Source organism: Vipera ursinii (assembly GCF_947247035.1).
Source record: "Vipera ursinii genome assembly, chromosome: 3".
Lineage (NCBI taxonomy): Eukaryota > Metazoa > Chordata > Lepidosauria > Squamata > Viperidae > Vipera > Vipera ursinii.
The window spans coordinates 117,138,518-117,164,865 of NC_139516.1; the positions used below are offsets into that span (position 1 = coordinate 117,138,518).

Below are 26,348 nucleotides of genomic sequence, written 5' to 3' on the forward strand. Positions count from 1 at the left end.
AGGAAATTCCTCCTTGGTTCTAGGCTGGATCTTTAACAAGCTTCCACTTATTACTTATCTTGCCTTTTGGTGCTTTGGAGAATAAATTAGTCCCCTCTCCTCTATGATAACCCCTCAAGTACTGGAAGAGAGCTATCATGTCACTTCCTAATCCAGGGATCTTCAAACTTGGCCCTTTTATGACTTGTGGACTTCAACTCCCAGAATTCCTCAGCCAGCATGCCTGGCTGAGGAATTCTGGGAGTTGAAGTCCACAAGTCATAAAAGGGCCAGGTTTGAAGACCCCTGTCCTAATCCTTCTCTTTGATAGGTTAGAGCCAGGGGTAGGCAACCTTGGCTCTTTTATGACTCGTGGACTTCAACTCCCAGAATTCCTGAGCCAGCAAGTCTCAGCATGGAAACCTCTCCCTTTCCTCTCAGCATGGCTGACTCTTTTATGACTCGTAGACTTCAACTCCCAGAATTCCTGAGCCAGCACGTCTCAGCATGGAAACCTCTCCCTTTCCCCTCAGCATGGCTGACTCAGGAATTCTGGGAGTTGAAGTCCACGGGTCATAAAAGAGCCAAGGTTGCCTACCCCTGACATATCTCCCTTAATCATTCGTGATAAAGTTTAGCTTCTAGACCCTTTCTGCATTTTCTAGGGGCACCTTCTTTGTGTCATGGTAACCAGAACTGGACCCGGTATTTCAAGTGTGGCTTCACTAGTGCAGTATAACGTGCGGCTTGCAACCTCCAACACCCATCCCCTTCATAGAATAGGCTCCTCAACCTTTCCGCTCTTGGTACGCTGATGCCCAGCCTCCACGCTTGCACACACCTCCCCTACCCCCGCTTTTGTAAACAGCTCCTTCTCTTGTTGCTCCCGGGAGCAGCCGAACCCCGAATCTACCGCGCCCGCCGTGCCGATGCAACTCAAATAGGTAGACGTGCGTACGGTCCTGCAAGGGAGTTCCGCTGAACTCGGAAGTTACGCACTCTAGAACGTAAATATCGACATTCTCTCGTTTCCGTTTGGGCCTAGTTTCTGGAAAGGAACGGTTGCTGCTAAGTCTGCGAGATGAGTACTATGTTCGCGGATACTATCCTTATTGTCTTCATTTCGGTCTGCACCGCTTTGTTAGCGGAGGGTGAGTGGGGGAAAGGGAGGGTAGAATTCGCTGAGGGAGAAGGGCGGAGAACAGGAGAACAGTTCGGGGTCTTCTTCCTTTAGCCAGCTTTAATTGCATTTGGTGCAACTTCGTACAAATTCAAGCGGTATTGGCGCTGACATTCCATGATCATGCCAGAGTGGATTTTGGACTTCTGACCAGAAGCTGGCGGGATAAGTGTAGGGGCTCCGAGTTCTTTTACGTCGAGAGAGTGGAAGTGGATGCTTGCATTGCAGCCGAAAGGGCAGCGGAAGAGGGGAGGGAATCGGGAAGGTGCTGGATGACTTCTCAGGTGATTCAGAAAGAGGTGCCCACCTGAAATAATAAATAAACCTTTATTGTCAAAGTACAACATGTGTACATTGAGATTAGCTGAGCCTCCCCCTGTGCTCTCTCCCCCCAATACACAGTGACAACAAACCCTCCATCCCACCACACTATGTGAACCAACTACACCACACACCGGCCTCCCAAGTCAATTCTGCATAAGATTATGTCCCATTTAAAAGCCTAACAGCCCACGGATAAAAGCTGTTTTTCAGCCTGTTGGTACGGCTGGCTATATTCCTATATCTCCTACCGGATGGTAGGAGAGTAAAGAGATACCGTCCAGGGTGTGAGTCATCCCTGAGAATCTTCCTCACTCTTCCAAGGCAACGAGCTCTGGCGATGTCATCCAGTGGTGTCAGGGAACAGCCCACAATGTCTTGTGCTGTGCTCACTACCCTCTGTAATACTATCCTATCCGCGGCTGTCAGACCAGCATACCAAACCACAATACCATACAAGAGGACGCTCTCTATGGTAGACCGGTAAAAGAGGGTCATTAGCTGTTGTTCTACCCTGTTCTTCCGCAAGATCCTAAGAAAGATCCTAAGAAATCCCTCTTCCATCCACCTCAGACCTTGGCTGGCTTATTTTGCCAGGGATGATAAAAATAGTCACATTTGAATTCCTTGATCCATTGCTTGGAACTAAAAAAAAAAAAGCTAGAAATATAATTCTGTTCAGTCAAAACTGTCACAATGGAAGTATCCACATTTATGCGCATACGGCAATTAAAAGTGCAGAATTAAATGTATTTTTGTAAATTTTGTAAAACTTTAAAATGCACGTCTTAATTTTGTGCTCAGTAGTCAAAATCATTGAATCACATCCAGCCCAAATCTTTACACCAACACACTATTAAGCTTGGCATGCCAATTACACCAATAGCTGATATTGTAAGAAATAAGTCAGCATTGTGGATTTTGCAGAAAATCAGAAGAGTCGTCCCAGATGAGTCTAAAATACTTATTTCTGCATGGCTTCACACCATATTTAAACGTGTTGTGTTTGTAGCGGAGTTGGGGTGTGAATGCTGCCATGGGGGGGAGGGGGGGGAAGACAGAGACAGACAGACTGTAAAGAACCATGAGTATTGATTTTGTAGTTACAAATACATTGTAGCTGATAGGCAAATCCATGAATAATGAGAAACAGCTGTATTATGCACCCATTGTTGGATAGCAACAATAACCCAGTATTTTTCCCTGAATTCCCCAGCACATCTCCAAGCACATCTCTGTCAAGATGAATGAGAGATAGAATGGAATTGAATATTCTGGAAGAGACATTATTATTAATTTATGGTTCAGTATTAATTTGTAGGGGAAAGCTAAATCAAGATTGCAACAAATAATTAACTTCATACTTATGAAGTGAATCAAACCTTTTCTTCTCCATTCAGCAATTCTGCTTAATGGTAGGGGTAATAGGCTTCTACCTAAAACTGTAGTTAGGCACAGAAAAGTGCTTGGTTGTTTCTCATGGTAACTAGATAATCTCAACCAGAGTGGTAACTAGATAATCTCAACCAGAGTGATGGCATCCTTTTATTGATGGCCTCACTTTAATAGCTAGTGGACCATCTTGGAAAGCTTTGCCGGCTACTGTGTGAAATAATGGTCTGATCTATCAGTGCTTCCTTTATTTTTTTATAATCTTAAGAATGCACTAGAAAAGTTGTTTATCTTACACAGGTTCAAAGTAGCACCAAAATAATATCTTTATTTTTAAAGTCAGGGCAGAGAATCAACAGATGCTTCCATAAACCATTCCAAATGCTATCTTGAATATTCAGGATCTGCTTTGAAGTAGTGAGATGGACTGCAAATATTCTAATATAGATAAAAACTACCTACTTGAGCATCACCAGAGAAGCTGCATTTGCTTCTTCTTCATTTTCTTGTATTGTCAATTGAAAATTATTGTGTTATAATAATACCGGTAGGAAAATTAATTTCATGGAACTGTCAAGTTTCAAAGCATGCGTCAAATATTGCTTCTCAGCTTGCTAACAAACTTAGGGGGAGGGGGGAGGTTTGGAATGCAGACTTCAAAGATTACAAAGCCAGATTGTGAGACTCAAGGACATTACCCCATGTGTCTGGCCAAACCTAGAGATGCTTTCTCATAACAATATTTTTCCACTTGATTGGGCAACGTGACTTCATCCAGAGGGAGGATTCAATGCTTTTACTATATGGGTTTGGGAGGAGTCTTGCCAGAGCTGGTTTTGCTTTCATTAGTGCCAAAGTAATGTACGCAATAAAGTTTTATATTAAGAGATCGGAATGTCTCACAAGTGTTTGCTTGGTTGGGTTTGACATTAAACCAGCTCTCCTTTAAGAAGAATTTCTTCAAGGGGTCCTGAGTCCCTGCAAGCCTGTCTGGTAGCTTCTGGAAGAGCTGTGAAGACTTGGGGGAAGATGGCCAGGATGGGTCCGGCGAAGAACAGCCAAGCCACGGGCCAAATGGAGCTCATGTGATGGTGACCTGCCAAAAGGAGCCACTGGCAATGCGAGATGGGGTTGCGGTGACAGGGAGCCAATGCTAGACGGGAGAGGAGATATGGAAGGTTATGATGCCAAAGGTGGCTGAAGCCAAGTTCCCACTACTCTCCCCTGGGGTGGAGCCCACCCAAGTCCCGAGGTGGAAAGAGAAGTGAGCCACTGAGTGGGAAGACTCGGTGCAGTGGAGGTTTCTGATGGCCTGCTGCAACCCATCAGTTCAGCAGCTGAGGGAGAGGTTCGTCAGCCTGGAACTGCAAGGGAGAGAGCCAGCAAGGAGACTAGAACTGCTTCCCAGAGGTGGATCCAACCAGCCCGCAGCAGCTGTTTCAAAGACTTTACCTCAGCCCCAACAGAGAATGGGACCCACAGCAGCCATAGGAGATCAGAATGTCTGGAAGGTGTTCGCTTGGTTGGGTTTGTCAGTCGGAACCTTGACATTAACCATAAAACATTAATCAGTAAGATTTTCTTCTCACTATATAATTAAGGTTCTTATTACTTGTTATGCCAAATATGAATAACTAACGTTGGTTCAAGGGCCACATCAGGCTTTGCATTGCAGAATGCTAGCTGCTGTGCAATAGTAAAAGAGGCACGCAGTTGAATTTAAAATCATGAGAGCAGACTTTGAATTTTTTAAGTGGTGAAATGGGCAAACCCCAATTAATCAAAATGCAAAAAAAAGCCTTAGATATTCTGCCCCAGTGATAGAACCCACTGGTCTGAAGATTTTTGTGTTCCTGCCCAGTTGTTGTACATCTTATTCTGTCTTATGTTTATTTCAGGCATAACATGGGTTCTGGTGTATAGAACAGATAAGTATAAAAGACTGAAAGCGGAAGTGGAGAAACAGAGTAAAAAATGTGAGTATGTTTACACATAAATGCTAAATTTGGTCTTATCATAACTCAAATACTAAGAATTTGAGATATGCTTCCTATATTAGTTCAAATCAAATCAATTTTTATGATCTTTATTGTAATACTACAATACCAGGGCTTTTTTTCTCATAGAACGCTCAGAACGGAGTTCTGGCACCTTTTTTGGATGGAACCTTGTAGGGTAGGCAAGGCGGGTTGTATGACGTGTGTGAGTTCCACCACCTTTTTATTTTACAAAAAAAGCACTGTACAATACTATAGTATTATAGTAATTATACTGTAATAGTTTCATGTGGGACTAATAAGTGTTTCTTGAAAAGGATCTTGATTTGTGAGTTATGTATTAAAGCAGAATGCCTCTGTGAATGGAGACATTGTAGGAGGAATGTGACTCTGAAGGAGCTTAGCAGCACCTTTTCTGACTAGCAATTTTTATTCAAAGGCTTAAGCTTTTATGAGCTGTATCTCACTTCAGTGCATATAGTAGCTATATTTTATATAGTAAATCAGTCTAGCGACTACTGTATTTTTTTTAGCTCAAGAGAATAATAGATATAATTTAAAAATTTAATAACAGAATAAATCAATAGCAGCATGAAATATTTTATCCTATAGAACGAGGTAAAACCAATTTATGGCATTATAAATTCACTCCAATAAATACTGAAGGTATTGTTGGTATAATTTACAATTTAAGTTTGGCAACCCTGGAATCCTTTTCATCCTCAACTGCCACTGGTAATATTAAGTAATATGAAGAAGAGTTATAATTAATTGAGAATGTATAGTGCAAAGTAGAATGGATGTTTCCAGTTAAAAATAATACATCACAGGATTGATTACATAGATCACGGGTGTCAAACTTGCCACGTCACGTGACGTGTCACGACATATCGCAACTATTTTTGCATTGCCTGCAATGGGGTGGGCATGGCTTTGGTATGATGAAACCAGCCCGTGGGCCGGCAGTTTGACACCCCTGACATAGATGATAATAAAAGACTAAGAATTCTAAATCCACTTTTGGGGGATGATTCAATTATACAAAAATGATCTTTGTGGTTGGTTTGTGATCTATTTACAATAACCCCAGCAGGCAGTGCTCCCCAAGTGAGATATATTTTGCAAAGGAATGGTAAATAAAATAATAGCTACCAAAGCTAGCTAGCTGGCATATAAACTCTGCAATTTTATGTATATTCTGGATTTGTACATCTTACAAATGAGTTTATGCAAAAATTTGCAAGTTAACTGGCACTCTTTAATCCAAAATGAAGTAGAAAAGAAACTTCTATAAGCAAGGTGAACATTAGAATGACAGTTTGGATGTATTTTGAGCTCTCGGGAATAATTTTCTCTTCCCCCAACCCATCCCTTAACTCAATATGAATGGTAACTCCCAAGACCTGTCCATCTGTAATTATATATATATGTGTATATATATATATATATATATATATATATATATATATATATATATATATATATATATATATATATATATATATATATATATATATATGAAACCTGCAGTCATATTAAAAACAATTGGAAGATTAGTTAATTTTCTCCCAAATCAGTAAAGATTCTTCTTTCTCACAATTTTCTGTGATATGAAATTGAACAGGCTTAATCCACACAGAAATGGCAACTGTAAATGCAAATATGTATATCAGGTCCCTGTCGGAATGCTGCCATTCAGAGGAGAGGGGGATGGCTATTTGAGGTTTGAAGAATTTGTTGCTTTCGGTCGATATGGGAAATAGGGCCATCAGGGCCCTCTGGATGGACTCCTTTCCGGCCAGTTTCAGCTTGTTACCAAGGTCAGGCGCCAAGAAGATAACTTGTCTTCTCGTCTTGGAGTTCCCATAACACCATCATGCCATCTCCTGATGGACTGGGGTTTTGGGGTGGGGTTTGAACAATGGGAAATTTGTGCAGAAACTGCAGATTCTGCCTGGCTTCTCTGCAAACATTTTCGTTCAGTAAAAGATCCTTTTGAAATAACGCTTGTTTCAAGAGTCATGCTTTCCTGAGTAGACAGCTGAGGCAGGACCTTACAATGCAATTCTTTTTTTTTTAAAGGGATGTTTTTATAAATCCCATAAAATACACAGGAAGCCTGATTCTGAACCTGCACATTTATTTCCCTAAAAATGAGCAAACGTCCAATAGAAGAGAATATTCTGAGCAAGTTTCATCTCCTTCCCTCAGCAAGACCAGTTGTGCTTGCAAAATATAATTTGTTGCAAGATAAACTGATTTTGGCAAAGCAAGCATTCCCTTAGCATGTTATTTTTTTCAGTCTTTCATTTTCTGCTATAATTAGAAGACTGGAAAGCTTTTCTGGGTGGGGGAAATTGGTCTTCCTGTTACCCTCTATGAATTGCACAGGTAGATGAGGCGCACATTTATTCACAGATTTCCACTTATACACTCCCATAAACTACTCATACTTTCTTTAGATTTTTGGTGTGGGTGCAAAGCAATGAGAAGAAAGGTGGCTTTCTAAGGAGGAATTGTTTATGAAAATAACTGACTGTGTTGTCTAATCCCTATAGTGGAAAAAAAGAAGGAAACAATAACAGAATCAGCTGGCCGACAGCAGAAAAAGAAAATAGGTAATGTCAAGTGGTGAAGCTTGTGAGTGCTACAGAAGAGAGGAGAGGAGAATTCTTTATTGACCAAGTGTGATCGGACACACAAGGAATTTGTCTCGGGTGCATAAGCTCACTGTACCTATGAACATATGTACATATGAAGTCATAGGTCAGTAACATAGTTGCAATCATTAGCCATAAGTTACAAACAACAATTGATAAATCATAAGAAGCCAATAGAAGATACCGTATATACTTGAGTATAAGCCGAATTTTTCAGCCCACTTTTTGGGCTGAAAAATTCCACTTCGGCTTATACTCCAGTCAACAAAAAAACTTACCGAGGACTTGTGCGCGGCCGAGGCTTTGGTGCTTCCGGGATCGCGCGCACCTCTCCCAAGCCACTGCCATCCGGAGACCTACCGAAGTTTGGGGAGGTTTGGGGAGGTGCGCGCGCACCTCCCCAAACGTCGGCAGGTCTCCGGACCTCCGCGCCCTGCCTGCCTGCTTCTTTCCGCAGCGGAAAGAAGCAGGCAGGCAGGGCGCGGAGGAACGGAGACCTGCCAACGTTTGGGGAGGTTTGGGCGCCTCCCCAAACCTCCCCAAACGTCGGCAGGTCTCCGTTCCTCCTGCCGACGTTTGGGGAGGTTTGGGCACCTCCCCAAACCTCCCCAAACGTCGGCAGGTCTCCGTTCCTCCGCGCAGACCTGCCGACATTTGGGGAGGTTTGGGCGCCTCCCCAAACCTCCCCAAACGTCGGCAGGTCTCCGTTCCTCCTGCCGACGTTTGGGGAAGTTTGGGCGCCTCCCCAAACCTCCCCAAACATCGGCAGGTCTCCGTTCCTCCGCGCAGACCTGCCGACGTTTGGGGAGGTTTGGGCGCCTCCCCAAACCTCCCCAAACGTCGGCAGGTCTCCGTTCCTCCTGCCGACGTTTGGGGAGGTTTGGGCGCCTCCCCAAACCTCCCCAAACGTCGGCAGGTCTCCGTTCCTCCGCGCAGACCTGCCGACGTTTGGGGAGGTTTGGGCGCCTCCCCAAACCTTCCCAAACGTCGGCAGGTCTCCGTTCCTCCTGCCGATGTTTGGGGAGGTTTGGGCGCCTCCCCAAACCTCCCCAAACATCGGCAGGTCTCCGTTCCTCCGCGCAGACCTGCCGACGTTTGGGGAGGTTTGGGCGCCTCCCCAAACCTCCCCAAACGTCGGCAGGTGTCCGTTCCTCCTGCCGACGTTTGGGGAGGTTTGGGCGCCTCCCCAAACCTCCCCAAACGTCGGCAGGTCTCCGTTCCTCTGCGCAGACCTGCCGACGTTTGGGGAGGTTTGGGCGCCTCCCCAAACCTCCCCAAACGTCGGCAGGTCTCCGTTCCTCCGCGCAGACCTGCCGACGTTTGGGGAGGTTTGGGCGCCTCCCCAAACGTCGGCAGGTCTCCGTTCCTCCTGCCGATGTTTGGGGAGGTTTGGGCGCCTCCCCAAACGTCGGCAGGTCTCCGTTCCTCCGCGCAGACCTGCCCACGTTTGGGGAGGTTTGGGCGCCTCCCCAAACGTCGGCAGGTCTCCGTTCCTCCTGCCGATGTTTGGGGAGGTTTGGGCGCCTCCCCAAACCTCCCCAAACGTCGGCAGGTCTCCGTTCCTCCTGCCGACGTTTGGGGAGGTTTGGGCACCTCCCCAAACCTCCCCAAACGTCGGCAGGTCTCCGTTCCTCCGCGCAGACCTGCCGACGTTTGGGGAGGTTTGGGGAGGCGCCCAAACCTCCCCAAACGTCGGCAGGTCTCCATTCCTCCTGCCGACGTTTGGGGAGGTTTGGGCGCCTCCCCAAACCTCCCCAAACGTCGGCAGGTCTCCGTTCCTCCTGCCGACGTTTGGGGAGGTTTGGGCGCCTCCCCAAACCTCCCCAAACGTCGGCACGTCTGCGCGGAGGAACGGAGACCTGCCGACGTTTGGGGAGGTTTGGGGAGGCGCCCAAACCTCCCCAAACGTCGGCAGGTCTACGCGGAGGAACAGAGACCTGCCGACGTTTGGGGAGGTTTGGGGAGGTGCGCGCGCACCTCCCCAAACCTCCCCAAACTTCGGCAGGTCTCCGGACGGCGGCGGCTTGGGAGAGGTGCGCGCGATCCTGGAAGCACCGAAGCCTCGGCCGCGCGCAAGTCCTCGGTAAGCTCCGGGCGGTCACTTGCTTCCCGTCTCCTGAGGGAAGGGGGGGCTACTGGAGCGGGCGTGTTTCCTCACCTGATGGGCGCCGCGATTTGCCCGGGGAACGTGCGGGCCCCGAATGGCAGCGTGGAGCGAGGAAGAGGACAGCCAGGGCTTCCCCGAGAGCCGCGGCCACACAGGGTATTCCTGTGTATTCAGGCTTGCAAAATGGCGGATCGAGCCTCTGCTGGCGGCAGAGGCTTGCAGAACGGCGGATCGGCTTATACTCGAGTCAATAACTTTTTCCAGTTTTTGGGGGTGAAATTGGGGGGTCTCGGCTTATACTCGAGTCGGCTTATACTCAAGTATATACGGTAGTATGAAAAATGAGAAGAGGAAAAAAGATGAGAAATGAGACAGTGCTGTGGGAACTAAGTGTTAAGCAGAGTGATGGCAATGGGGTGGGGACACACGACTATGTCTAATTGTTTTGGCATGCAATGCTCTATAGCAGCATCCTGAGGGGAGAAGTTGAAACAGTTTATGTCCAGGATGTGAGGGGTCTGTGCATATTTTCTCAGCCTTCTTTCTAGTTTGTGCAGTATACAGATCCTCAGTGGAAGGCACGCTGGTTGTGATTATTTGGCTGATTACAGCTTGCCAAACTACCAATTGGCAGGATATCAGGAGTGGGCAGTAAGTGTATCTAAATAGGACAGTAGCAGAGGCTACCAGGAGACGCATACAGACCATGAGCTGCCTATCCATATTTTTTGTTTATGTTTTTCCCTGTTTTAAAACTGAGCAAGCAGTGACACGGTTCTTAATTCTGGAAATGCAGTCATGAAGTTCAGTTTGTACATAAATAGTTGTGACCTTCCATTTCCAGTTGGAAGTTTCCTCACAACACAGTGTTTATCAGTGCCTATGAAGAAAAGGGGGCTCCATTGTATTATGTATGCTTTTAGGACATGGGTGGTTGATCTGAATCTTCAGACTTACCAATATACCTCTTCGTTTTACCATAAAATGTTTTAGAAAATGATACTTGGCTTATTGGAGGTAGGTTTCTGATTTTGTAAACTGGTCTAACCTTTTTAATGTTTTTCAGAGAGGCAAGAAGAGAAGCTGAAGAACAACAATAGAGATCTGTCAATGGTGAGTGTTACAAAAGAGGCTGGTCCTCTTCTATAGAATTATGAATTATTTACCTAACACCGCACCAGACTTAGTGAGCACCACACCAGAAGACCATTGGTAGATTTTGAGAGCTTTAATTTAGCAACATAAGCATTTCACATCTCATATATACCAGACCCCATTTTTGTATTAGCCAGGTGCCAAATAGGCATGGGAAATCCTCTTGAGAGCTTCTTTCAGATGAACCTACAGGTAGTCCTCGACTTACAACAGTTCATTTAGTGACCATTCAAAGTTACAATGGCACTGGAAAAATGGACTTGTGACCATTTTTCACACTTAGGACTATTGCAACATCCCCATGGTCACATGATCAAAATTTAGATGCTTGTCAACTGACTCATATTTATGATGGTTGCAATATCCCGGGGTCATGTGATCCCCATTTGTGACCTTCTGACAAACAAAGTCAATGGGGTAGCCAGATTCACTTAACAGTCATGTTACTAACTTAACAATTGCAGTGATTCACTTAACAACTGTAGGAAGAAAAGTAGTAAAATGGGGCAAAACTCACTTAAAAATATTTCACTTAAGAACATAAATTTTGGGCTCAGTTGTGCTTGTAAGTCAAGGACTACCTGTACAAGATGTGGGTTCAGTCTTCTCTCTTGTGTAAGTAATCCCAGATTACTTCAGCTTGATTGCTGGGTTACCTTAGTTTAATTAGCTTGATTGCTGGGTTATATTATAGATCATATAATCATTCAGCAAAATCTGGTGCTTGTCCATCTGGTCAAGATGTTCTTTGTGATCATTCTTGGACCATAGGGAGTACCAGAAATTTGTCAAAAACAATGACAAGACTTTTGGGTCTTCATAACTAATGTAGAAACATCTCATATCTTGATAGAATATTGAGCATGCATACTTTCAGGTTTTTCCAGTGCACCTTTTTAACAACCTATAACTATAACTTTACAAAATTGAGATCAGCATTCTAAAAAACCAATATTCTTAATACATTCTTCAATATTTCTTTACTCAAATTCAATCTAATCTTCAAATCCTAAAGACAAGTTGATTTTCAAATTGAGCAGTTTTTGAATAAAAATAACAGCTGCATTTATTACAAGTGAGAAGTAGCCAGATTAAGCTATTTCTTTGTGTTTCAATCTTATTTGTATGGTCTTAGAATACCCAACAGGATTCAGTAATGAATAATAATTGACTTACTAAGTCGGAGGAGCAGATATTAGAAGTATACACAATCTACAGTGAAGATATGAAGACTGGATATAGTTTTGGGAATGGAAGAGAGAAAATCCATGAATGATCAAGGGAATAAAGCAGTCCACTGAAAAAATTAGGCATCATTTTAGAATCAGAGTTAAAAAGGGCCAATGAGATCATGGAATACCACAATCTGTTGAGCATAGGAAGCCAAGGTTCTGAATTAGAATTCCAAGTCACCTGTGCTGTCTGTTCTTATCTGGTGAAGAGAACCTGCACCTCCTTGGGTAATTGGTCCATTGATCAAACTGTTAAAAGGAGGTCAGGATTTGTTCTGTCTCATTCCAAAGGACACAAAAGTGGCAAAAGAGATTTAAGTTACAAAAAGTCAGATTTGGAATGAATGTTAGAAAACCGACCTTCTTAACAGAAGAGTTGGGCAGTTAAGAGTGCTGGTGGACTCCACTAGATACCCTCAAGTAGAGGCAACTATCTCTGGAGTGCTTTACTTTGGATCCTACACTGAACAAGACATTGGGGTTGATGTGCTAAATACAGTAGCCACTCCAAATCTGTGACATTGGGCTTTCTGCTATCGTAGTTCAGCTTAATTCAAATATCCAGATCTCTCCAGGTAGAATAATCAGATTTTATTTGGAAACATGTTCCTAATGAGATTTAGCTATTCTTAGTTTTCTGCCTTTTAATCTATTTTTTAAAAAAACAAAAAAACAAAAACGGGAGCCAGTAAACATTTGAGATTCACAAATGCCTTTGATATTGCCAGTTCCTAGGCCAGGACTGGAAACAACCCTGTGCTTAATTCAGTAAAGTATCCCAGATAGGTCATTATAATAGTATTAATTGATAAATAACCAACCCTCAATGCTATCTAGACAGTATAATCCTTCTTTAGATTATTACTTACTAAACTGAAGAGAAACTTTAATTAGACAAAATAGGGCAACAAGACTGTTATCCGGGATTGGATGATATGATTATATGATGGTAGATTGTTTCACAATCTGATTTAATGCAGTGCAATTGACTTTTAAAGCCATAAATGATTTGACTACCTGAATGATCATGAAATGTAAATACTTGATTTCTATGATATATTCTTTGGTGCCAGATAATTTTAACATTAACCATAGCATTTATTTTTATTTTAAAATATTTGTGTCAGAACCCCCAACTATTAATCCCTCATATTTTCTGTTTTAATTCTTCGGGTTCTGCCATTCTCCTATGGAGGGAGGGGAGAGGCCAGGGGGCTTTGTAGTGCACATAAAATGCTTCCTCTATCTGCTTTGATGTATCCTGTACGGCAGGGGTGTCAAACTGCCATCCAGAAGCCGCGCCCACGCCATTGCCGGCAATGGCAAAACTCTCCCAATACGTTGCACGACGTCAGATGACGTCGCAAGTTTGACATGTTTGCTCTATGTGGTGTGAAAGGAATGCCTCGGGGCTATCTGCCTTACCTCAGTGCGGAGGGAGAAAACAGCGAAGACCTAAGAACCTTGAGAGAGACGCCTTATCGGTTCGTTTCCACAGTTCGATGTCACCTATGGATTGGCCTGTTTGAACCGACCGGATGGGCAGTTGAGGGTGGGGTTATTATTTTGCAGGTTTTACCTACTGATTCGGGTAGGAAGCCCTCAGATCCTGCCTAGCTTTCTGCTGTCTGTACCTGCCAATAAAAGTTGCTTTCAAAATGATGCAGGTTTCAAGAGTTCTGCTTTCTTGGCAGGCGGCAGGTCCTTACAATTTGTATGGCTGCTCATCTTAAAAACTCTGGGTGGCTCACAACAATAAAACTGTAAAAACCATAAAACGCCCCCCCTCTTGAAAAAACCAACTCCTCAATCAACTTCCCAGGGTGCCCCAACAGTTCTCTGCAGACTCCCCTCACTTCTATCCCATTGCCTAGTGACAAGCCAGGTTTTTTAATGGTCTTCCAGAAGGCTAAGAGGATGGGCCTGCCAGGCTGCTTTGTAAATCCCTTTCTTCCCTCAGCCTCTCTTTCCCGCTTTGGATTCTTATTTATCAAACAGTAACGTTTTCACCTTTTTTTTTTAATTGCAGGTTCGCATGAAGTCCATGTTTGCCATTGGTTTTTGTTTCACTGCTCTGATGGGAATGTTTAATTCCATGTAAGTGATCACTAATGCTGTTTTGACTTTAAATTACTTTAACAGTGGGGGCGTTCTTGGTGCTTTCTGAGCGTGGTTGTTTTCTTGCAGACATTTCATTAGGTAACATCATCAGTGCTAATAAGAAACGGGATTTACTCTCAGTTTATATTCTAGTGGCTTGCCCTGTCGGTATTGGTGGGGGTGGCCTTGGGGTTTTTTTGGTTGGGCTGTTTACTGTTAACAATTGAGCAGTTTCTTGATTGGGATATTGTTTACTTCTTGACTGTTAGCTTGATGGTAATCTTGCTTTTAATCTGTGCTCATCTGGGTGTTGAATGCTGGTGGGGAGGTATTTTGAGCTCTTTGTTCCCCTTTTGGCTTCTTGGTTATCTCTGTTGCACAATATATACATGTTGTTAATGTTTATGTGTCTGTTGATGGCCAATTTGTCAGAGTTCCAGGCTTCCAGAAATTCTCTAGCCTTTTTGCACTTCGCTTGGTCTATGATGGCCATAATTTCCCAGTTAAAACTATATTAAGTGTGCCCATGTGTTGTGAAATTAAGAGTTTTCATTATGTCTTCTGACTGCTAGTTGGTGTCTTCTGCCTGTTTGTCCTACGTAGTGGCTGTTGTGGTCTTTATACTTAGTCTGTAGATGACTCCTGGTTTTTTTTCTTCTGTGACTGCTCAGCCTATTGGTTTACTAGTCTGTTGATGGTTTTTGAGATGTTTTTAATGTACAGCAGTCTTATCCTTTTTACAGCATGTTGGTTGTGCTATATTGGGTTGAGTGGTCAGGCATTTTTTGATGAAGTTGCATGGATACCCATTTTATTTATTATTATTTATTTATCAAACTTTAATCACCCATCTCCCTCACAGAAAGTCTCTGGGCAGTGTACAATCAATAGAATAAAACATTAAAAACTGAATAGTTTTTTTGCAATTGTTGTTGTAAGCTGCCCAGAGTTGTTGGATATGAGATGAGTGGCAAATATATTTCATAATAAAATGTATTTTACTAAAAGCCAAGTGGTTACAGTAGATCAAATCCAGAACTGAGGTTTTGTACATGAAAGCTTCCCAGTTAACTTTCCCTTTCTTTTTTCACCCCCCTGCTATTTCCCATTTGTCCAGTCACATTCAAAGAAGTTGCTTTGGTAACTGCCCCTGCAAAGGCGGGCTAGATCTTGAGTGTTACATTCCATTTCCCAAGCACGTGACCCTGGAATGATAAACCAACATCTCGGGATGGTACTAAGCTTAGTTTTGGTTTCCTGGTCCGTCCCCCCCCCCTGTAGTTTATGGCAGGCTGGCATCTAGTGAAACAGGTCTAGAGAGAAAGATGGCAGTTCTGACATTCACACACCCCCCTTGAAAAAGGGCTAGTCCTAAGGGAAGAAAAGAGAAAAAAGAGTATTAGAGATTCAATGAGTTTTATCAGGTTATTGGTTGTAGAATTTGCGAAGTAGGTGTGGGGATCACACGTTGGGCATTGACCCACTCTGACTCAAAGGGCGGAAAATCTTTCCAGAGGATCAGGTACTGGAGCCAGCCCTGGTGGATTCACAAGTCAAGTATTCCTTCACCTCATAAGTTTAGGATTGGGGCCAGTGGCGGCTTCATTGCAGGGCACAAGGGAGAAACAACTGCAGGTTTTAGAAGGCTGCAGTGGAAAACATGATGGATGTGCTTGAAGTTTTTGGCCAACTTTAATTCAACTGTCACCAGATTGATGACTCTGATGGTGGGGAAAGGACCAACATATTTTGGTCCCAATTTCTTCAAGGGTTGTCTGGATTGCAGGTACCTGGTGGAGAGGAACACTTCGTCTCCAACTTTGAATTCTCTCTGGGATGGTCTCCTTTTGTCGGCGTACCTTATGAGATTCTCTCGCGTATTCCAGTGCCTTGTGAATAACTGGCCATGTGTGTTGTAGCCTTCGGATACCCTACTGCATACTTTCCTCCATTAAGGACTTACACATTGAGTGCCCTTGTCAGCCAATTATGAATCCATCTGGTAGTGATGCTGTCTAATCCCATTTTTCTGTTTATTGTCTAAAATTATAATTTTAACAAATTTGTAAATCTCTTGTTCATCCACCTGATTCTGTTCCTTCACATTTCTATATCTTTTCTTTCTATTTATTTTGCCTAGAATTGTTAAAAAATGCATTTTTAAAAATGATTAAGCAGAGGTCAAAAGCACAAGAAGGAAGTTTTGCTAGGCCTCATATCACACAAGGCACTCAAAGTATTGCAAAGTTGGATCTCACTAATTTACTCCATCTACCATACAGTTCAGAAATGGCACCATGTGACCATGAAATGATATCTTATGGGAAACTTGACTCAAAAGAGTAGGAAGGATTGTCAGGATCTTGTTGAAAAGAAGGATTTGTAGAATTATTTCACAACAGCTTTAAGAATCTTGGCCCTGGTTGGCAGAGGTTTGTAGTAAGTGGTGGTGATCATGTGGCAAAGTAAAAGAACAGCTACCAAATCTCATTTCAAGGATTATTTTCCTGTTTAATTTATTAAAATATCCATTTATAAATTAAGGTTATGGAGGTGGAAATGTTACTCTTTATTCTGTCCTTGTAATTTTATGTTTTGCCCTAAATGTGATGTTCTTTGATTAAAGGTAAAGGTAAAGGTTCCCCCGCACATGCGTGCTAGTCGTTTCCGACTCTAGGGGCTGGTGCTCATCTCCGTTTCAAAGCCGAAGAGCCAGTGCTTGTCTGAGGACATCTCCGTGGTCATGTGGCCGGCATGACTAGACGCCAAAGGCGCACGGAACGCTGTTACCTTCCCACCGTAGTGGTCCCTATTTTTCTACTTGCATTTTTACGTGCTTTAGAACTGCTAGGTTGGCAGAAGCTGGGACGAGTAACAGGCGCTCACTCTGTTACACGACACTTGGGATTCGACCTGCCAAACTGCCCACCTTCTGATCTACAAGCTCAGCGTCCTAACCCACTGAGCCACTGCGTCCCTCCGTTCTTTGATTAATGTGCAGCAAAATATTGCCTAGAAACAAAATATTTTTATCTGTGTTGAAATTACTCTGCAAATAATTTAAACTGCCCTATAACCAAATCCTTTTCGCTTTTTGCAGATTTGATGGAAGAGTGGTTGCAAAACTCCCATTCATACCACTTTCCTACATTCAGGGTTTGTCTCATCGTAATCTTCTGGGTGAAGATTGCACAGATTGTTCCTTCATCTTTCTCTATATTCTCTGCACTATGTCTATTCGGCAGGTAAGGACTGCTTTGGGTTTTACTTTTGCAGATGAATAACCATAACTTGTATATAACTGGAGAATTAGAAGCAATGACTGGTGTAATTTGCTACCGATGAATATGTTGTGTAAACATTTTAAAATTTCAACAAAATGGAACACTTGTCTATATTTTTCTCATTTTTTGGTGTCTATGCCTGTGAGTTTGTGCATTTTATGTATGTATGTATGTGCTGGATTCGGAATGTGCGATGTATGTATGTATGTATGTATGTGCTGGAATAGGAATAGGGAAACCTAGATTCAAGTCAGAAGCTGGCTGGGTGACTTTGGACCAGTCATTGTCTCTGGATTCTAGACTCTTTATACAATGTGTCTGTGAGTGGTAGATTATAATCCATTACCTTCAAATTATCATTCCAAACCATCATCATCCGGTGTATTGATTTGGGAGGAGGAGGATAGTTATGATCATCATCATCACCACCATCAGGAATCAAATGTAATCCTAGAATGTTTGTTGTGCCTTTGCTACTGTATGTTATATTTTTAGTAACTGCCTTTCTTGTTTGGTATCTTAAGGAAACTCCATTATAATACATTAGGATTCCAATACTAATTCTTAAAAGCTAGGGATAATTAGAAATATGTTCAGAAATAGGTTTTGTTAAATTGTTTACTAAAAGCAAAGCCTATTTTCTGAAATATTGAGGATACTATATTTTATACTTACACAGGGTGTTGCTTGAAAATACATTTTACCCAGACTAACTTGGATAACAAAAGTTGGCAAAATCCAAGTTCTAATTCGATTTGTATGTGTTTCAGAGAAAAATTGAATAGTCAAGGTAATTAACGGTATTAAGTGAATCAGAGCAAACAAAAATTTCAAAATACAAAATATAAAGTACAGATATAAAAATAAATATTATATGATATACTATATACCACGCTATACTATATAATAGATATTTGATAATTGAATGGTGACTTAGAAGGTGGTAACACTTAGCTAGGAATTGCTAAATTGAGGTGCTTCCTAAATTGAAAAATTGGGAAAACAGGAGAATGCAGTAGCAAATCATTTCTCTAACACTATAAAGAAAATTGAATAGATGCAATAGCCAGGAATTGAAATTACAGGGAGTGCAGAATTATTAGGCAAGTTGTATTTTTGAGGATTAATTTTATTATTGAACAACAACCATGTTCTCAATGAACCCAAAAAACTCATTAATATCAAAGCTGAATATTTTTGGAAGTAGTTTTTAGTTTGTTTTTAGTTATAGCTATTTTAGGGGGATATCTGTGTGTGCAGGTGACTATTACTGTGCATAATTATTAGGCAACTTAACAAAAAACAAATATATACCCATTTCAATTATTTATTTTTACCAGTGAAACCAATATAACATCTCAACATTCACAAATATACATTTCTGACATTCAAAAACATAACAAAAACAAATCAGTGACCAATATAGCCACCTTTCTTTGCAAGGACACTCAAAAGCCTGCCATCCATGGATTCTGTCAGTGTTTTGATCTGTTCACCATCAACATTGCGTGCAGCAGCAACCACAGCCTCCCAGACACTGTTCAGAGAGGTGTAGTGTTTTCCCTCCTTGTAAATCTCACATTTGATGATGGACCACAGGTTCTCAATGGGGTTCAGATCAGGTGAACAAGGAGGCCATGTCATTAGATTTCCTTCTTTTATACCCTTTCTTGCCAGCCACGCTGTGGAGTACTTGGACGCGTGTGATGGAGCATTGTCCTGCATGAAAATCATGTTTTTCTTGAAGGATGCAGACGTCTTCCTGTACCACTGCTTGAAGAAGGTGTCTTCCAGAAACTGGCAGTAGGACTGGGAGTTGAGCTTGACTCCATCCTCAACCCGAAAAGGCCCCACAAGCTCATCTTTGATGATACCAGCCCAAACCAGTACTCCACCTCCACCTTGCTGGCGTCTGAGTCGGACTGGAGCTCTCTGCCCTTTACCAATCCAGCCACGGGCCCATCCATCTGGCCCATCAAGACTCACTCTCATTTCATCAGTCCATAAAACCTTAGAAAAATCAGTCTTGAGATATTTCTTGGCCCAGTCTTGACGTTTCAGCTTGTGTGTCTTGTTCAGTGGTGGTCGTCTTTCAGCCTTTCTTACCTTGGCCATGTCTCTGAGTATTGCACACCTTGTGCTTTTGGGCACTCCAGTGATGTTGCAGCTCTGAAATATGGCCAAACTGGTGGCAAGTGGCATCTTGGCAGCTGCACGCTTGACTTTTCTCAGTTCATGGGCAGTTATTTTGCGCCTTGGTTTCTCCACACGCTTCTTGCGACCCTGTTGACTATTTTGAATGAAACGCTTGATTGTTCAATGATCACGCTTCAGAAGCTTTGCAATTTTAAGAGTGCTGCATCCCTCTGCAAGATATCTCACTATTTTTGACTTTTCTGAGCCTGTCAAGTCCTTCTTTTGACCCATTTTGCCAAAGGAAAGGAAGTTGCCTAATAATTATGCACACCTGATACAGGGTGTTGATGTCATTAGACCACACCCCTTCTCATTACAGAGATGCACATCACCTAATATGCTTAATTGGTAGTAGGCTTTCGAGCCTATACAGCTTGGAGTAAGACAACATGCATAAAGAGGATGATGTGGTCAAAATACTCATTTGCCTAATAATTCTGCACTCCCTGTATTAAATCAAACAGCTTACTTGTATACTGGAATTTAAATCTTTTAATCTCCTTTATTTCTTACAGGAGAATATAAGTACTGAAATTATACTTAATTGTACTTAATAATTGCATTTTTATTTCTTGATAATCAGAATGGTACAGATTAAGCACACCTACTTTTTCAGTTCATAAATGTGTAAGTGTAAATGAAGCTATCAATTATTTGAGGTTGATTAAGAATGTTTGCATATAGTTTTGACTATTTATTAAGGGAAAACTTGCTGTATTTCAAATACACTACTGAGTTCTTATGTCTTTTTTGCTCTTTTATCAGAATATTCAGAAGCTGTTGGGTCTGGCTCCTTCCCGAGCTGCCACCAAGCAAGCTGGAGGATTCCTTGGCCCCCCACCTCAAGCTGGGAAGTTCTCCTGAAATAAGAGAAATAACTTTATCTCTCTTGCCAATGAAAATATTTAAAAAATATTCAGATTTTATGGAAATGTTTCTAAATATATTTTGGTACCCAAGATATCTAGTAACATCTGTTTTATGAATTGAACCATATTGAATAGATATCTTTGGTTAGCTCTCAAGTTCCAGGATGGAGCGAAGGTACTTTCATGAAGATTTTAAAATCTGGAAAACTTTGTAAGAATACATATTGAACTTAAAGATGGGACGCGGATTCATATAAAGTCGGAGTTTTTTAAAGACGTGATTCCACTCTTATTGATAAACAAAGAAGAATTTCCATTATCCCAAACTATTTAATTTGTCTTCCCTGCCATTTTTCAAATGTTAATTTAGTCTAACATTAACTGGATTTCTCTAGGAATTTACAAGAAAGATCATACATTGTCATTCAATATTTGATATTAATGGATAATGGAGGCTTTATTAAATTATGACAGAAGATTTGGCATGAGATACTTAATATCCATTAATTATTGTAATTTTATAGAAATAATTTTTTCCTCAGAGCATAGTATTTTTTGTTGATTTGTTTTTGTTCCACTGTGTCTGTGTGAAAGTGGCAAGGAGGAAGAAGTGGAGCAGGGTCATAAATGGAAATTTTGTGATATATTTCAATAAGTATGCTTCACTTGTCAATTGGCGACCTTTTTGATATTTCTAGATGCTTATTGTATCTCCTTTATTTTCCCTTTTGAAAGCTAAAGATGCCCATCTCTGTCAGCCATTCCTCACTGAGCTTGGTTTCCAGAAATATTATCACCTTAGTATCTCTTCTGAGACCGTTCCAACTTCTCCAATGTCTGTTTTATAGCATGATATCTAGGACTGGACTCAATAATCTTAATTGTGGTCCATTCAGTGCTGAATATAATACAAGTACCGTACTACCTGTTTTGATCTGGATACAGTGCCTCTGCTAATACAGCTTATCCCTCCACTAGCTGCATCACACTATTTATTCTTGTTTATCTGGTTGTTCACTAGAAAGGTGAATCTTTACAGTTGTAGCTAATCTGCTTAGGTGAATGTCATCTGCAAATGTTGTGGATGTCCAAAGCTATTCTAGGCTCATTTATAAAGATATTGAAGAGTATTGGACCCTGAAAATCCCTTTCATTATTTCTCTCCAGGATAGTGTGGAGCTATTCATGTGCATCTTTGGGGTAAAATTGTTTATCCAGTTGCAAATCCATTAGATCAGGGCTTTTCAACCTTTTCACCCATTGTATCACTTTTAGGATATGGCAATATCCGAGTAACAACAGTCGCCTAGCAAGGTGTCAAAAACTTGGATAAAAAAAAAGGAAAAAAGTGATAAAAGTACAGGTAGTCCTCAACTTACAACAGTTGGCTTAATGATAGTTCGAAGTTAAATGGCACTGAAAAAAGTGACTTATGACCATTTTTTACACTTATGACCGTTTCACCATCTCCAGGTCACATTATTTACATTCAGATGCTTGGCAACTGATTCATATTTATGACGGTCAGTGTCCCAGGATCATGTGATCCTCTTTTGCAACCTTCTGACAAGCAAAGTCAATGGTGAAACCAGATTCACTTAACCTTTTATATCAGGGGTGTCAAACTCAATTTCATTGAGGGCCGCATTAGCATTGTGGTTACTGGGGGGGGGGGTTCCTTCCTTTTCCCCTCCCTCCTTCTCAGTCACATCTCCCTCCCTCCCTTCCGTAGGACTGTCAGGGCTCAGCAGAAGTGCCAGGATCAGTGCGGGGAAGAAACACATTAGTCATGCAAGAAGAGAAAGGCATCCAAAAAGAGAAGCCACCTTCTGGTTGGTGATTCAATTATAAGGGATGTAAATTTAGGAAAGGACAGAGAGGTTTCAAAAGAAGTCAGATGTCTTCCAAGTGCTACTGCAGTAGGCACAAGAAGCATATTTTTGAAATAAGAATGCCAGCAAGAACTGTGATGCAGAGGCTATTGTACATCTTGGCACTAACAAACTGTCCCCAAAAGATGTACTCTCTGTGCAGAATGATTTCCAGAGCTTGGGGCAGGATAGGCTGTAGACTTACTTTTTCAGAGGTTTTACCAGTGTATAAGGAGCAAAATGGAAAAGGCCAGCATATAGCAGAATTCAATGTATGTGGCTAAAGCAGTGGTGTAAAGGGGAAGGCTTTGGTTATATTAGTCACAATGTCTGTAGCTGGTCCAATGAAAAAATGTTTAAAAGAGATGGTTTACATCCATCAAAGAAAGTTACTTGGCAATAAATTCACAGATTTTCTGGAGGAAAATCCTGAAACGAAGTGCCCCATGCAGCCCAGCCTCATCCGGCACAGCCGCCGTGACGCCAGGCCACTTATCCAAAATGAAGTACAGGTCAAAGCCCCCATAGCAGGTGGCACCCCCTCCTCTTGCTGCCCCCTTGCCTGTCACAGGACCATCAGGGTGGCCAGGAAGAGCCACTGCAAGCCTTGGGGAAGAGTTCTCTGCGCTGCATGAGCCATTCCCGAATCCAGGCAGCCCAGGGTGGCGAAGATCCCAGGGCTCTGCTCCTTCCAAGCTCCTTCAGCGGATGGCCAGGTAGCAGTGGTTTCTCAGGATCAAATCCTCGCATTCAGAAAGGGGAAAATGGTGTCCAGAGATGGGTTTTTTTTTCAGATTTCCCTTCTGCTCCACTTTCCCTCCGATCAGTTTTCATGGGCACCGCTACCTTGCACTTCCAGCGCAGCACAGCCGAGCCTGCTACTGTCGTCCAGGCGATTGAAACTTCCGGTTCCTGTTGCTTTGCCCCAGATTTGAGGAATGTGGAAGCCTCATCCCTGCCCCCTTCCCCGCAAAGGAAAGAGCTGGAATCTGGCACTGATCCTGGTGCTTCTGTTGAGCCCTGACAGCCCTGCAGCTCCAGCCATCTCTCACTCAGGCTTGTGCAGTGCTGCCATCGGTTCAACTCATTCCCCTCCCCCACTACCACTTCTAGGATGGTCACGTACCACCTGCCAGGTGCCAATGTACCACAGGTTGAAAAGCCCTGCATTAGATTGCAGTTCTCTCTGGCCCATATTTAATCACCTTGTGACAAAAATACCAAATTATCCAACATTTTACTATAATCAAATGCATCTACATTTGATTTCGGTTTTTAAATGATATGGTTAATCTAATGCTGCTACTTTTTGATCAGTGTTGACTCTAGTACAGAGGTTCCCAACCTTTTGGGCACCAGGGACTGATTCTGTGGAGAGAGGTTTTTCTGAAGACCAGAGGATGTGTGCTTTTGTGTGCTGCCTGCATCCTGCGGATGGGGCTTTGCTTGTTTGTGCAGATTGGTTGCTGGCATGCTGCGGCCCGGTACCAGTCCACAGACCGGGGGTTGGGGACACCTGCTCTAGTAATAGTAGCATTCTAGTTGCTTGCAGATTGGCTACTTGACCATCTTTCCTAATACCTTTCGTATTACATATGTTAGGAGATGCCATAGAGGCTACAAATTGCCTATTTGTCTTATAGGTTGCCCTTAAATCACTCTATTGACATATTGGTGATGTTTCCTTGCAGCTCCCAGGATGTCCAAAAATTCTTGAGTTGTTTATCCTGTTCTGTATATCTTCCTCATAATATAACTGTTATCTAAGCATAAGTCTGTAGGGACACGGTGGCTCAGTGGGTTAGGACGCTGAGCTTGTCAATCAGCAGGTTGGCAGTTTGGCGGGTTGAATCCCGAGTGCCGCGTAACAGAGTGAGCGCCTGTTACTCGTCCCAGCTTCTGCTAACCTAGCAGTTCGAAAGCACATAAAAATAGAAACCACTATGGTGGGAAGGTAACAGCGTTCCGTGCGTCTTTGGTGTCTAGTCATGCCGGCCACATGACCACGGAGATGTCTTCGGACAAGCGCTGGCTCTTCGGCTGTGAAACGGAGATGAGCACCGGCTCCTAGAGTTGGAAACGACTAACTCGCATGTGCGGGGGAACCTTTACCTTTACCTTAAGCATAAGTCTACTAATCAGGGTTCTTCCCTCTGGCCATATTTTCTTTTATTCTTATTTATATAGCTGCCTATCACACACAAATCACTCTGGCTTACCTAATTAAAACAACTCCAACAAATAACTACAGGGCCAAGGAAACCGCAGTGTCCATTTACTACCACCAGGACCCCCGACCCATTTGGCTGGGAGAACAGCTAGTTTCCAATGCCTTGTGAAACACTAGCAGGATTAGACTATAAAGGGGATGCTGTTCCATAGGGCATATGCCACTGAGAAGGCATGATTTTGTGCTCGATTACATTGCTTAATGGAGGGGGCCTGGAGCATGCCTTCTCAACTAGCTCTAGTGTTGCACAAGCTTTGTTCCTGTATTTTTTCTTTTCAATTATGCTAATGCTAGACATTGCACAGAGCAAATGATTAGCCTCTTAGTTACTTGCCAAGAGCCCATCACTTCATTGTAAAGCTATTTCAGCTGCTTAACAAGAAGAAAATGTAAAGGGGGGGGAGAGGGGGGGGAAGGATGCCTTGGTATACTGTGATTTTTGTGTTTCAGTTTTTTAAGCCTACAAAGTAGACAGAAGAAATACTTTTAAAAAATGTATCCCTGCCCTGGTTTTTCCCCCACTATATTGTCTCAGACTTTTTATTACCACAGACCAAACTGCTTGGTCTGCAATTTGTACTGAGTCTGAAGTCTAACACAGGAATGAGTAATTTATTGATATATTGCAGAAATCAAATAAATGATTCAGTAAAAATGTTGACCTTATCATAAATGAAAGGCCAGTTCCAAATGTCAGAAGGTTCTTCTAAATTAATATTCTGGGCAAAGACCAAGGAAACCGCAGTGTCCATTTACTACCACCAGGACCCCCGACCCATTTGGCTGGGAGAACAGCTAGTTTCCAATGCCTTGTGAAACACTAGCAGGATTAAACTATCAAGGGGATGCTGTTCCATAGGGCATATGCCACTGAGAAGGCATGATTTTGTGCTCGATTACATTGCTTAATGGAGGGGGCCTGGAGCATGCCTTCTCAACTAGCTCTAGTGTTGCACAAGCTTTGTTCCTGTATTTTTTCTTTTCAATTATGTTAATGCTAGACATTCCACAGAGCAAATGATTAACCTCTTAGTTACTTGCCAAGAGCCCATCACTTCATTGTAAAGCTATTTCAGCTGCTTAACAAGAAGAAAATGTAAAGGGGGGGAGAGAGGGGGGAAGGATGCCTTGGTATACTGTGATTTTTGTGTTTCAGTTTTTTAAGCCTACAAAGTAGACAGAAGAAATACTTTTAAAAAATGTATCCCTGCCCTGGTTTTTCCCCCACTATATTGTCTCAGACTTTTTATTACCACAGACCAAACTGCTTGGTCTGCAATTTGTACTGAGTCTGAAGTCTAACACAGGAATGAGTAATTTATTGATATATTGCAGAAATCAAATAAATGATTCAGTAAAAATGTTGACCTTATCATAAATGAAAGGCCAGTTCCAAATGTCAGAAGGTTCTTCTAAATTAATATTCTGGGCAAAGACAACTTGGAATATAATCTGCCTCATTAGGATGGAAATTGAATGTGTTCCACACTGAAATGCCACTACTGCTAGCTGTTGTGAGGAATAAAAATTCAACTCCCAAGTTTTATTAAAGCTTTTGCAAAAGCGGTGGAACTCTTGGTAATGGCAATTCCCAGAGTCCACACTTGAATCAATTTTTGCATAGGTTTTTATACCCTGTCTGTGCATCACGCCAGATCCTTCCAAAGTGAGCCCACTTGATAGGCCCACCTGGTCACATGCTTTCTGACCACCTAGCAATCATTACAATTACCAGACCCTCCAATTATTAGATCAATGCCCCTTTTGTTCCTGTC

General features: G+C 42.4%; 1 protein-coding gene across 1 annotated transcript; it reads left to right on the forward strand.

Moving 5' to 3' along the window:
* The first annotated feature begins 974 nt into the window (after positions 1-974).
* TMCO1 (transmembrane and coiled-coil domains 1) lies at positions 975-20,562 on the forward strand. Its single transcript, XM_083357569.1, has 7 exons — positions 975-1,130; positions 4,771-4,848; positions 7,428-7,487; positions 10,703-10,749; positions 14,053-14,120; positions 17,224-17,368; positions 20,369-20,562. Exons 1-7 carry the CDS (start codon positions 1,061-1,063, stop codon positions 20,465-20,467), a joined length of 567 nt encoding a protein of 188 aa, XP_083213695.1. The 5' UTR covers positions 975-1,060; the 3' UTR covers positions 20,468-20,562.
* The last annotated feature ends 5,786 nt before the right edge of the window (positions 20,563-26,348 follow it).